The 14,898-nt window shown below is 34.1% G+C and overlaps 1 protein-coding gene across 2 annotated transcripts in view; it reads left to right on the forward strand.

The window, feature by feature from the left end:
* The window catches only part of CFAP299 (cilia and flagella associated protein 299), a 586,842-nt gene extending 572,646 nt beyond the window's left edge, over positions 1 to 14,196 (forward strand). For both annotated transcript variants that reach the window (XM_047090627.1, XM_047090628.1), the window contains one exon: positions 14,101 to 14,196. In XM_047090627.1, the coding sequence (XP_046946583.1) occupies positions 14,101 to 14,196 (96 nt within the window). The remainder of the gene's footprint in view (positions 1 to 14,100) is intronic.
* Positions 14,197 to 14,898: the final 702 nt, after the last annotated feature.

Raw genomic sequence — 14,898 nt, forward strand, 5'->3', positions numbered from 1 at the left:
TATAATTTGACTATAATTCAAAAGATTCATGATGAGTCTGAAGGAAAGGTATTTCCAAATCCTGGAGAAAGAACAAGGGTTTAGTTAATTAGTGATGAGAAGAAGGAATTACTAAGAGAATTAATTATAAAAAAATTATTGGTGGGACACCTGATAATATTTAGATACTTATATGTATTTAATTTTTATATTGATTTTATCTCTTTGAAGATAAAACTAATAGATGACCTAATGGAAAAGAATGCTGGTTTCAGCATCAATAAGCAAAATTCTATGCCTTACTTTACTGTTAACTGACTGACCTTGAGAAATTCACTTAACTTCTCAGGGTTTTCTAGTTCATAATGGAAGATGTGAGTGTTGTTGTTGCTCTTCCCTGATTTCTAGGGTCCCTCTACAGCCCCAGTTCTTGGAGATTCTGACTCCACTGGTCCCAGACATACATATTTTCACAGGCAGCCAGTGAAATTCTGCTACAGATGATCTATGAACCACAATTTGAGAAAAGCTTCTCCATAAAAAGACAATAATCTCAAGAGATCTAGCACCCTTGTTTTCAAACATAAGCGTTCTCAAATATATTTTGATTTTTATGGATTAGATATGAAATTATCATGTACCTCTCCTACGTGCACCCATACAGTATCTGTTGTAGACACGCCTACAGGAGAATCAAAAAATAAGTTGTCAAGTTTTTTAAATTACAAATGCACAATGATAAGATACATTTTTATACTCAACATTGTTATGAATAATTTTATTTGAAATTCTTGCTAAAATAAACACCATAACTTATAACTCCAAAATGTACTCTAAAATATTGTAAGAACAATACAACTCAACTCTCCTTTTCCTTTCCTTCAGATGATCTCTTTGCAATATTTTATGCTTAAAATTTTTAAAGGTCAAGATAAATGAAAGGTGGAAATTGTGATAAACAGGATGTCTTTGCACAAGACAGATGTACACTCATTAATTCTGAAAAGTGGTTCCCACGAAACATAGTTGTTTGTGAACGGTAACAGTGGAAAAAAGAAAATTGTGCAGATCTTAGAACAAGTAATATGAGTTCATTGGTTAAGAAATTCCAAATGCAATAAGAGTTTGGTTGCATTGAAAACAGGACCACTGGCTTTAACTTCCCTGCAGCTGTATAACATCTGGAACAAATAAAGTTAGTTTCTATTTTTGAATGAAGAATGCTTGTCTGAGTGATTCACACCCACCAAAATGTTTCCAGTGTATTATCTTTAGAAGGATTGAGTGGAAGCACTTTGCACTCACTCCCTACATTATCTGGACAAATGAAAAAAAATAGGCATTTTTCTTTTCCTTTTAGGAAGCATCAACCATGGGAGAGTTTCCTTGAGTCTTAGAATAACCTAGGTGGTCTAAAGCCTTCCTGATCTACTAATTGGAGAGACAGATTGTATAAAACAATTAAAAATAAGAAAAATCTTCCTTGGGGTGCCTGGGTGGCTCAGTAGGTTGAGCTTCCGACTTCGGCTCAGGTCATGATCTCACGGTCTGTGAGTTCGAGCCCAGCGTCGGGCTCTGTGCTGACAGCTCAGAGCCCGGATCCTGCTTCGGATTCTGTGTCTCCCTCTCTCTCTGCCCCTCCCCCGTTCATGCTCTGTCTCTCTCTGTCTCAAAAATAAATATTTAAAAAAAAAAAGAAAAGAAAAATCTTCCTTAATGTCACCAGCTTTTCTCCTCTCCCCTCTTCCATTCACTAAATGTGAGAGCCCATCACCTGGAAAAATGCCTGGTTAATAGACACTTAATAAGTATTCATGGAATAAATGGTTGAATGATTCCCTCAAACACACAAAAATAATCCTACGCTAATTAAAAGTTGGGAAGCAGATTCTCTCTCTGATACTTCAGATAGCAATGATAGCCAGAATGGGAATAGCCACCTCGTTCTATGTTAATCCAAATAAGCTGGGAAAACACAACTGCAGGAGTTTGTCAGCAGAAACAGTTCTTGCAACCGTAGTTTTAGGTTTTGTAAAGGTTATACAGAAATTTTAATTTTGGTATGTGTTTTCAAGTTTTCTTGTGCAAACCCAGGAATATATAATTTAAACTATCTCAAATTAAGACTGTTGAATTAGAACATGCTTTTAATTTATGAGTAAATTGCCTCAAACATGTTTAATTACTTACTCAAAGTCACATAGTTCATTATTAGCAGAAACTAGTAATGGAGCTTAAATGTAAATATTATGAGACACCATAGGGGATCTAAAGATGAGCAAGAGTTCAACCCTTGCCCTTTATTAAGCTTATAACATTTTTAGGGAAACAGACATATGAAAAATAATACATGCTTTTAAAAAATATAAGCATAAGGCAGAAAGTGATATCTTGCAAAAAGAGGAATACTCTGGGAATTCTACGGAAGAAGAGATGATTATTGATCCGGGGTAGGAGCCGGTTAGAGAGGGCATGATAGAGGACAGGGTTGGGGATGGTTAGATGATAATAGAGGAGGTAATCTTTTAATTGGACTTGAAGAATGATTAGGAGTTGAACTCATAGAGATGGTGAGGCAGGCAATACCAGGAGTGACCCCAGTTAGCAAAGATAAGGTTGACAGAGGAAAACCTCACTGGTTCGATTTGGCTGATGTATTGGCTTGAAGAAGGATTGTCATGGGAATGAAGCATAGAAAGACTTGAATGCAGTGCTGATGAGAATCTCAGACTGGACTTGGTAGGAAATGAGGATACATCAAAGCTCTTATAGGAAAATAACAGGATGAAAGTTATGTTTTAAAGGGAGGAGAGGGTGTACACTAGGACAGACTAAGGAGGACAAACTAAAGAAGGTGCCAGCATAACAACAATCCAGGTGAAAGCCAAGAGGCCTAGAGTAGGGGTCCTGCTGTGGTTAGTAAGTTTCTGAGTTGAAGTTTTTAATATTGCAACTACCTGATCATTCAGGCAAAGAAAAAACTTAGAGAATGCATATGTTTGGAAAAAGTAGTTGAGAAGTCTCACTTCACCCCAACCTTCAGGAAAGAGAGAGAATATGAGCTAGTGCTGGACAAGTATAGAGAAAAATGTGAGCTTAATGAACATTGGTAAGTCTGTTGTCTTTTCAATTTTCCTTCCATCCTCCTTTTTTTAAATATATTTATTAATTTTGAGAGAAGAGAATGTGCAGGGGAGGGGCAGAGAAAAGAAGAGAGAGAGAATCCCAAGCAAGCTCTGTGCTGTCAGCACAGAGCCTGATGCAGGGCTTGACCTCACAAAATACGAGACCATGACCTGAGCCAAAATCAAGAATCAGATGCTTATGCAACTGAGCCACCCAGGCATCCCTTCCATTCATCCTCCTTTTCCTAATCTTATGTTTACTGAGTAACTGCTGGGCACTGTAAGATTCAAAAATGAATCAGAAAGGTGGGTTTCTTGCCCTTAAAAAGCTTACAGGTTCATTGATGGGTAGGTGGGAAAATATAATATGCACAGAAATGGCAACCTAACAAATGAGCTGAGAGGGACAGAAAAAGTTCTAAGGAGTTGAGAAGAGGCACAATTTACTTTCGCTCTAAGGCATTCAAGAATGAGTTAATGAAAGAGATAGCATCTGAAATGGATCTTAAGGGATAGGTATGGTGAGGACGTGAGGATTGGAATAGAAGGGATATTCTAATAGGAGGGAGCCTCATATACATGGGTGGGGAAGGACCAGGCATGGGCTGCATGAGAAGGGAGAGGAGCCCCTTTGGGTTAAAGAGGAGTTGTGAGCATGCACCAGCTGTCAGAATCACCAAGGAAATTTTAGAATACATAACATCTGATCTCACCTCCAAAGATTCTAATTTAACTGGTCCAAGTGGAAGGCTTGGGCATCTCTACCTTTCAGAAGCTCCCCAGATGATTCTAATGTGCAACCAGGGTTGAGATCAAGGTGCAGGAAGGAGAGTAATAGCAGAGAAAATCTGAGAGAAAATGGAACTCTAAGTAGAAGCCAAATCCAATAGGGTTTTTTTTTGGGGGGGGGGATTGTTGTTTGTTTGTTTGTTTGTCATTTTACACGGTTCAGTGAGAATCTGTACCATTTGAGTCATGACTTAGAATCAGAATTTCTGAGTATGAAAATGATTAAACAATTTTTAAAGGAGGGGATGTTATTCTTCTGCGGGCTAAATTCCCTTGGTGTGCAAAACAAAATCAGTATGAAAAATATGAAATTTCATAGGACAGAGTCTCCTTTAATTATTTTTGTTTAATGTCTAATAAAGTACACTTGAGTGTAGTCACTTGATAAATGGCTGGTAAACAATCAAACAAACAAAAAACATGTTAAGATATCTTAGAAATGTGTGGCTTCTATTTGATGTAGGATATTGGCAAAACAAAAGACATTGTTATAGAATAAACCTTTCTGGATCCATCCTGAGTGTCACAGAACTTGAAAGGCACGTGCAATGCAGACTGTACATTGACTTAGCAGAATGTATTTATTTTCTCTTTATACATCAATACTCCTCACTGTACAACAGGACACCCCTAATCCAGACCTGTCCTTTTGAAAACTGTAATTGCTCAAACATAAAATGTGATAATAAATGCAAACTATTATCGTAAGTGCTCCTCATCAGTGTCCAACCCACGATGGCTTCATTAGGAGCGATTTCTGTCACTTCATTAAAGGATTTCCCCTTTCCCTCTCCGCACACTGACCAATTAGAGCCCTAGACTCCACCCCAAATGATTCAAACTGAACTGATCTGTGGGAAGGTTCAGGAATCCGTACTTTTAAATGTTTCCTCAGGTGATCCTACAGATTAGCTGGATTCCATATCCATTGTTCTTTTATTAGTAAATTAGTAATACTTTGTGAGCTGTTGGTTTCACCTTACTGTATGCCCCTAAAGTAATCAAACTTTGCTCCTCTAAAACAAGTTTTAATTCAACAGTCTTAATTTTAAGTAGCCCAAATTACACATTCCTGAGACTGCAGACTAGAAAGTATAGACCATATACCAAAGACTTCTGGATAACCTCCATGGTAATATGACTGACCACACTAGATGCTTCCATGGATAAACTGCTGCCATCACTAGCTCACCAAGAATCACTTTGTCAGGTAGGTTTGTTCAGAAACTCAAATGAATCAATATATGCTACAGAAACTCATAAAGCATAAACTGAAACATGGGGCAGGAACATTTCTGGTCACTTTACCGTTGTATCTCCAGTGCTAGCATATGGTAGATGCTCAGTAAACATCTGTGGAATGAATAAATTGAATATTAAATATTTGCTAAAGAAATGAATAGTAGGGCCAAAAATAATCCTGGAAACTTTTGAGGTTAACTTTAAAATATTTTAGGATCTTAGGCACTAGAAACATATGTAGAGCTAATCTGCTATTTTTAGCAATTACCAGAGTAATTGACTCTGGTGCTTTTCCCTCCTTGGTAGGTGAATTAAACCTGGGGGCTCTTCGCTGAACTTTGGAGTGGTGACATTGGGCGTCAGGGCAGTGGTGATATGTTACGTCCATGGGTGAACGAGAAAAATATTTTTATTATTTTTATTATTTTTTTAAAGTAAATGTATGGTCATCATGGTATGTTAATTCAGATTAAAAAAGACATTCTCTTTCTTTTTCTATGAGCAAAATAATATCTATATGAACAAAGTTTAAGATTAAAAATAACTCCTACCAATAAAAACATATTTTTGTTTGGTCAATCTAGAGGAAGATTATAGTGGTATTTTATCACAGCTCTGCTCTGTTCTGTTCCTCCCAGCAACACCCACCCAAGTATTTGCTGCTGTTAGTAAGAAAGGTGTTAATTGCCTCCTTAATGCTCCCTCCCAGTTCACTGACTGCATTAAAATGAGAGGGAGCCTGTCACAGGATTGAAATTCTTCCTCTCAAAATGGAGGCCCATAACATTTCTACAGGCTGTCCGCAGATGATTCGAAGTTAATCTCTTGAGGCTCCACCCTCCTAGTGAAGGTTCGCAATTTTACAATCTGTCTTTTTACAGAGTTCAGATATATTTCCTGTTGGATATTTAGGGAAAACAAACAAACAAACAACCCATACTGAATAGAATATGTTTAAGCAAAGGTATGGTTTCCTCAAAGTCTCCAACAGTGTTCCCTCAAACCCCACGCAAACTTGAATTAATAGAGCAAGGGACACTGAATTACCAACACCACTCTTCTGGCTCCTAGATTTTCCTCCGGGGCCTCTTGTAAATGTTCCTTTTTAACTGTGGCACAGGCACAGTTATTAAGTAAAGCTGAGGCCTTGCCAACTTTCTGGTTTTGCTGCCCAAATTACTGAATGTTTGGTTGATTATAGCCCTAAAACACCCACATACTAAGAAGCTTTTAAACATTTTCTCCCCTGGGCAATCACCTGGTATACCTGAACTGAAAGTCTACCACATATAAATTAAGTATTTACTCAACAAACTGCTGCTAAAATCAATGGCCTTGAGGAATACATTAAAAATTACATAACAGAGCTTAGCTTTTATGAATTAGAACTCCTAAAACTTAAATGCTATGCCCTCCTCTTGACCTGAAAAACTGATTTTAATTTTATATGCAGTATTACAGAACAACCCCCAGAGATAAGCACATTGTTGTTAAGTGTCCAATGTATGAACTCATATATGAAGTGTGGGACAAGAAAGGTGAGCTGGAGGAAAGAAAAAGGTTAAATATAAAATTTTGAATTATTGTTTGTATATTAGTGCTTAGTAATAAGAGTATAAATGATAACACTTCCAAGTTGAATATCTTCAGTGAAAAGAACATATCCCAATAAAACATACATGACAAAGAAAAAAATGCTGCTTTAAGCTTCGAACTAGAATGGCAGCCTAATCAAACATTATACCAAAGGTATAAGACCAACAAGGAAGTGAGAAAGGAGAAATTTGAACGAGAGGTTTAGTCCCAATTCACGCTCACTTTTTTGCAAAATTTATTGTCACAAATTAGAATGAGAAGCCTTAGAAAGAGTGGAAGGTTAGGTTCCTGGCTGAATGAAATGAATAAATAAGAACAAAAGAATTGTGTCCTCCATGATTTCAAAGACCTGATAGTTAATGACAAAGAAACAGACACCAGAAAACCCATGAGTCAGGCATGGAGTCATTGCAGGTGCAAAACCACAGTTAAGGGATTATTTCTAATTCAAAGGGAGCATGATTTCTTCTGGGTCTCAACAGTTGAACCAGTCGTCAACTCCCACGGCTCCTTCTTAACCATTCTCCACCCCAGCAGATGCTTAGAGTTTCTGAGGCACTGAAATCCCAAAGCAGAGTAAGGGATGTCGAAGTTTATTGGAACATGGAACACATAGCATGAACAGTGATCAAGGCCATTGGCAAGAGTGGAAAATATCTTGACAACTTCTCAATTGTTTTTGCTGGCTGGGATATCTCAGTGTAAAACACAATCAAACAAATGGTAGCCCCAACTTGGTACCCCAGAAAACTACCTTACGAGCACATGACACTGCTCCAGAGGATAGGTTCTTAATCTTTTGGGAAATACAACTTATTTCAAAAGTCTGACAAATTTCATGTATTTGGCTAAAAAAACAAACACAAACAAACAAAAAAACACATATGGTCATACACACCAAGTAGCATAATAATAGTTTAGGATATTGAAATCATAAATCTTTTAATGAATTCCACTTAAAAATTGAAGACCTGAGGACTCTCCAAAATACATGGAAGCAGTTGGAAGGGGCTGGTAGAACAAGAGGAGGAGTAGGAAAGGGACAGGAATAACTACCAGGACTCAAGCAGGGAAAGGCCCTTTGAGAGGGGCCTAAATAGGGAAAATGAGTAAGACTTAAATAGGTCTTATCAGTTTTGTGATTAGGGCAAATTGCTCAATCTCTCTGAGCACTTTTCTACCTCTATTTTCTCATCTGTAAAATCCATAAAAACAACCGTTTCACAAAGGGTTGTTGTGGAGATTAAATAAGAAAATGTGTTTAATGTGCCAATGAATAAGGTGTTCAGTGAATGAATATTGCTTCCTTGTGTATCAACTTAGAAACAGTGGACGTCCTAAAAGAATATCATTTTTCCCTGCAATAGTTCAAAGCTGGAAATAATCTATATGCCCATGACTGGGCAATGGTTACATAAATTATGGTACATCAGCTCAGTGAAATAATATACCTGAGTCTTAAAAAAGAATAAAGCTGTATTTAGTGAGGTTGAGGTCCTAGTATGAGTAAATGTTCAAGATACATTAAGTGAAAAAACAAGCTGTAAACCAATGTAAATAATATTCTCTCCTATGAAGTAGTCATAATTTACATAGGAATTTCTCATTTATGGACATTTAGGTTGGTTTCTGTTTTTCTCTCCAAGTTTAAATAACAACTGTCTATTACTAAGTTTCTGATTTAATCTTTAAGATGGATTCTTAACTTGGAAAATGTTTCATGAAAAGATAGATACATATATAGTAAAGCCTTATAGAGATACTGGCAAACTACTTTGCATGAGTCAATATCAGTTTACTAAACTATTGAAGGCTGACCATTCACCATGCCCTATTTATTCTGCATACTTTTTAAGCTTGTTGATTTTATAGTTCACCTTTATTTGGAGTCATTTTCATTTTCTTTTTTATTGTTATTAGGGATGAACATTTTCATATGCATGTTAGCACATTATATTTCTTCTGTAATTGTTATTGTCCTCTACACACTTTTATATAGAGTTTTAGTAAGGTTTTTTTTTTAATCGAATTTTAAGTATTCTATATATAAAAGGTAGTAAACCTTTGGCTATCATACTTTTTAGTGACATATTATATTTTAGCTATCTATTTTTTAACTTAATGGTTTTTTTTTACTTTAAACTTTATAAACTTTTTTTTACTTTTTTTAATAAAGTTTTTTTACTTTTTTATAAAGTTTTTTATAAACTTTACTTTTAACTTTTTTTTTTTTACTTTAAACTTTATAGTTCAAACCATTAATTTCCCTCTCTGATTTCTTCTGCGTTTCTATATTTAAAAAGATTTCTACATAAGACTGAAACAAATATTGACCTATATTTCCTTCTAGATTAGTTTATGGTTTCCTTGATATGTTGTTTAAATCTGTAATTTTTCTAGGATTTTATGAAGTAATATTGGAATCTTTTTACTTTGTTCCATCAAGTATTATTTCTCAGTAATTTATACCTATTGATCTTATCCCAATAACTTGTTTTACTTCTATTTTATATTTGGCTAGGAGTCCCATCTCTCTTGGGAACTAGTAATGACCTTCAAGTAGAAGTCTTTTAGCAGCTCCTTAAAGTGCTGTGAATTTGAAATCAGAGTTTTTCCTAAGTACTGAATTTTCTCAACCAATGGCATCATTTATTGTTGTTGTATATGTAAAATTGTTTTTAGAACTCTTATTATGTGTTGTTAAGGAATAATTTTTAAAAGAAGGTAGAATCGTGATTCTCATATAGACATAAAATAAACATGTGTCAAAGATTTTTAACTCATTAATTAATGGCGACCAGTAAAATGTTATGATTGGTGTGAAGAAGAATTCAAAGGGCAGTGATGTGAAAAGGGAATAAGAAATTCTGAAATGAATTTACAAATAGACACAAAACTGGCCTGTCAACATCAATGCAAAAATCAGGTGCATTCTAAGGAACACTACTTTGCATTTATATGGACATGAATTATTTGCATTATTATCAGATTTCTACAACTTACAGGTTTGTAATACCAGTTAAAGATGAGAAAACCTACATGAGTGAGTAGTCATGATAGCTGCTATTTGTTTTTTTCCCATTTCGGAGTCTCTCTCAATTTTTTTCTGACAGTCTCCTTTCCTCTTTTTAGCATAATAAATTCAAAGAATGATTATTCTTATAAAATAAGACTGGTGCCATTAGATTTGCCTGGTTGTTTACATAAATGCAGTGAAAGTGTTATTTTACCATATAGGACACCTTAAGTTTCCTTTGTAAACTCTAAAACCATACAACTTTGAACAAATACTAAATTAAATTGTGTCTGGAAATTTTCATAAGGAATCTCAAATTGGGTTTTTAAAACCCTCTATTATTTGTTGACCTGAGGCTAGGAAACCAAGCCCAAGAAATGCTCTCCACCGTATTTCACCTGAAATACCTATAAATTTGGGTAAATTCCTATTTTCTCAAGGTCCCCCAAATATACTAAGGTTACATCTATTTAATATATAATATTCTTAGACTTTCTAAGCCAAGAAGTAGGCCAGGGCTTTGTAGGCATTGCTTCCATAAGTGAAGTCAAACTTAATCCCTGAAGAATGGCTGTTCCTACCTGATTAAGTGAGCATTATTTTCAAATGCGACATTGCGAGCAAAACCTTGGTTTTTCCATTTGTATAATTACACCCTGATTAAAAAAAAAAAAATTAACAGCTTCTAATGGAACCTATGCAAATAACTAAATGGTCATGGAAAGTAAGTATAAAGTAGGTGTAAAGTTTCGTTTAATTTTTTCTATACTTAGAATCCAATGATGGGAAAGCAAAAATTAGAAAAAAAAATTGTCAGAGGATATTTGGACATTTATTAAGATAGGATCATATAATACAGAGTTATATATTTAATTAAATAAACATTTAAAATAATAAAACATTTTAAATAAATATGGACATTAAAATGATTGTAAAGACCTTATTTTTTATAAGTGAGGAATTTTTGTTCTTTGCTCTTTTCTTTCTTTTTCTTAATCAAGAATGTAATAAATTCAATATAAAGCACAGGAAAATATTCTTATAAGATGCAGAATATTTGCTATCTAGAGATTACACAGAAGGTCAAAAAGAAAAAAAAAAATCTTTTGTATAGTAGGCAAAGGAATGAACCAGTAAATAAAGAAAGCAAGCCCACCAAGATAAGGCAAGCATTACTAAAATTTTAGTACATTTCATCACTTCTTTACAAACTCAAGGACTATAAACCAAGGCAAGTAAATTTTATCTCCAAATTTTCCCTTTATTTTGATTTTTCTATCAAAGCAATTCTCAGTGTATCCAGTAGTTCAAAATAATTTTTATATTAATATTAAGATGTTATTTCTGTTAACATTTTAATTCACATTCATCATTGCTCTCATCAAGTGAATCAGTAAGTATTTTAAAATTTCTCAATTTCAACTTCCAATATGTTGGTTATAACCCACATAAAAGTTCTTTGGAGTCCCCAGTAAGTCTCAAGATTGTATAGGGGTTCTGAAAAGGAGCAAAAGAAAAAAAAAATAAGGCCTGAAAAACACTACTGTATATATTTATACAGTGTATAAGTATATATAAAACCACTACTTTAAAACCTCCTCTATAAGACAAAACTACTTTCTCTTTGGAATACAAAAGCCCATAAACAGTGGTATTAGTCTGTCCCTATTACTTAGTGTAAACTCAGTCATTCATATTAATTGAAACTTAACCAAAGTAACTTCTATTTCTTCTGTTATTCCTATCAGCTTTATTTGTTGGGTTTTTTTTTTGAAAGGAAATAATAAAATTATATATTTGTCAATGGCAATATTGTGTGTGTAGAACATCTTTTTTTAATTTAAATTCAAGTTAGTTAATATATAGTGTAAAGTAACTTCTATTTCATAGAAAAAACTAGAGGCAGAAAGTTAACAATGATCTCTCTTCCAAAAGCATTTTAACAGAAAGCCAAGTTTATGTTGCAACTTTCTTCAGCCACATACATACCTTTTTAAAGAGACAAAATGGGAATGTTTCATGAGATATAAGCAAAAGTATATAAATTTAAAATGATGCCTAATAATTAGGCATTAAATGATCAGTATTCTATCTTAGAAATTATCTAGATATCAAATGAATATTCATTATATAATTCAACTTGATAGCAGGCCAAGGTTTTATGTTATCTATAAAGATCTTGGGAATTAATTTCTAGTTGACATACTAAAAATAAAACCTAATTACCATTGAAATAAAGTTATCAGAATAATGATTTGATTTTGTTGAATACAAATTTACATTTTTCATTATCTTAAATATTGTGTAGGAATAATGTTAGCTTATTTGATCAGTATACCTGAATAAATTTAAGAAAAGCAAACCCAAGCAGAATAGAATGTAAGCTTATATTACACCCAACACTGATAAATCAGACTATAAGATTTTTTTTATACCAAAATCATTAGACTCGTCTAATTTGCCAAAAATTTACCTTAACTGCATGAACTTAAATGTCTGAAATATTTCTGAGTTTCTATAAGAATAACCTTTTACATATAGCATATATCAAGTATCAAAACTTTGATTTCCTCATTTTCCTGGAATTTTAACATTTAGCCACAGGCCAAAAGTAAACAAAGAAATTATCAGTCCATATATCAAAAAGTTGTTTCCTTTCCTGATAAGCACCAGATTCTTAATTTGAGCTCAAAATACACAAGTAGACAAATAAAATAAAATACTAATAAATCAGATTCTCTGTTGTCTTACATCCAAGAAAGAATAAATCTCTATAATCTATTACTCCATTTACAGAGATCACAAAATTTTGGCCACAAATCCCAATTCTGAATCACTACTGTCACCAGTAGGGAATAATTTATTGATTGTAAAAGTTCCAAAAACAAAAACAAAACACAAAAGTAGTAAAATGGAAAATATGTAAAGAAATAGAGGATCAGCAAAGTGAAAGTTCTGTTACAACAGAGAATTTACCTCTTGGAGCCAAGAAATGCCCTGACTTATGTCATGCATGAGGTACAGCACTCCTCCAACAATACAGGTTCCTCAGCCATCAGGTGAATCCACTGGGCATTGTAGTTTCCGAAATAATTTTTCTTAAAAGGATATAACTCTCATGTAAAAATGATATGACTCTCATACAGATATGAAATGAATATGCCAACTATTTTATTTAATTTACTAATTACAGAGGGAACCAGTAGGAAGTTGCAAGCAATTCAGAGGAGAATTCTAAGAGCAAAACATATATAGGGAATAAGAAAAACTGAAGTTAATTTACAAATAGATGCAAAATAGGACTGAATGCAGGGGACTACTTAATTGAATTCTACTGGGTACAATTAATTTGCATCTTTTTAGACAAGAATATTTTGCATTATATCAAGTTTTCCACATCTTAAAGAGTTGTAAAATAACACAAAAAATAATGAAAGGCAGAAAAAACTTGGCTGGGTGAGTCACTCAGGACACCCACTATTTTTATTTGCCCATTTCAGTCTTTACAGTTTTGCTGACTCTACTTAATAAGAGATGGGTCCAATATATTTTTTCTCTAGCATAAGAAATTAGTACCACAAGAACAAGGCAGGACCAAAACTTTCCTCCAGTCCCACATCTAAATGTCTTATCATCTCTTCCTATAAGAAGAAAGAGCAAGTAACTTCATTCTTTTGTGCATTGAATAATATTTGCTAATTGTAGATATTACCAACTCTTTCAGAATCTCTCTCTACTCTCTTATCAATACCACATAGTGAATACTCGTTCCCACAGGAGCCCTGTAGAAGCCTGACTATCAGACTATCCTGAATAAGGTAAAAGGAGCAAATCTTTTTTCACAGATTATAATTTGAAGGTGGGGAAAAGCAGTTCAGATAGTTTTTAAAACAGAGCAGAAGCTTTTCATTAAACCCACTATGGTCAGGTACTTCCACTAGTCTGAATCAATTCCAAACTTGAGTTCATTTTTTATTGGATAATTTTTGAAATTAGGATAGAATTCTTTTAGTTTTATTAACTTGTGATCACATGCGTTTACAAAGTCCTTCACTGGAAATTCTACAGAGTTAGTGACCCTTGGGGTTTAGTAGAGTCTAGACAAGCATGAGCCTTGGAGACTGTTTTGACCCTAGATATTTTCAGCAATGTCACAGCCCAGGGACTTAAAGCTTCTGATTGGAATTATCACTACTCTCAAGAAAAAGAATCTGAGAGGAAACACAAAAATGTCTCCATGGCCATAGCACTTTTTGTTCTGTTTACTATAACATTGAAGCAAGAAGAAAATTCATTTACTGCCCATCATCTGTATGGACTGGACTGATTGACAATATGATTTATATATTTTAGGTTCCCCCAGGTGACAACTCTACTAGAATCCCTATCCAGACAGACCTCTACATTCAAGCTGTCATTTTTGACCACATTTCCAGAAGAAAGACTTAACTACCAACATGCTAGATGGCCCCCCTAATGGGCTTGCTAAATTTAAATGAATGCTGTAACCAGAAGCAAATTAGAATAATAAATGAGCTCTGTAGCTGGAAGGCAAATTAGAATAATAAAAGTTGATAAAGAAATTAGAAAGAAAACCATAATCTTGACTGTCTTTGTGTGGTATAGATATTAATCCCATTTGAGTTTTTTTTTTTAATTTTTTACCCTAAATACTGAAGCTGACTGCAACAGTTCATGGGAGAGAATCTTCTTGCTACTTTAAAGATATAGTAATTAGTGACTATATTGTAACTCAGATCTTCCAAAACAAAAATGTTCCAGGTCCTACTGTTGCCAAATATAGTGGACCAAAACCCATACCATGTGGCAGTGCTGTCTACTAAATTTGTTGAATATCGATAAGAGGTCTGAAATTGAAGAACAAGAGTAAAAAAATATAAATACAAAGTTTTCAATAGACCTAAATGAGTAAATAAATTCTGAAATGTCCCATGACATGATGTATAAAATGAATGAAGTGTTTGATATGTTTATGTGCCTGGACAATATGAACCCCATGACAATGAAATCTAAGAGAAACTGAAAAATTTTAGAGAAGTGAGGACTTCATTAGAGAAAAGCATGCTTTCCTAATGTGCCCTTGCAGGTGGCTTTTGTGCAGAAAAGATATTATTCAGAGGTCACTTGTGG

The sequence above is a fragment of the Lynx rufus genome, unplaced genomic scaffold (assembly GCF_022079265.1).
Source record: "Lynx rufus isolate CCGP_SWC_20201006 ecotype Redwood Valley unplaced genomic scaffold, mLynRuf1.p SCAF_3, whole genome shotgun sequence".
In the NCBI taxonomy this organism is placed as follows: Eukaryota; Metazoa; Chordata; class Mammalia; order Carnivora; family Felidae; genus Lynx; species Lynx rufus.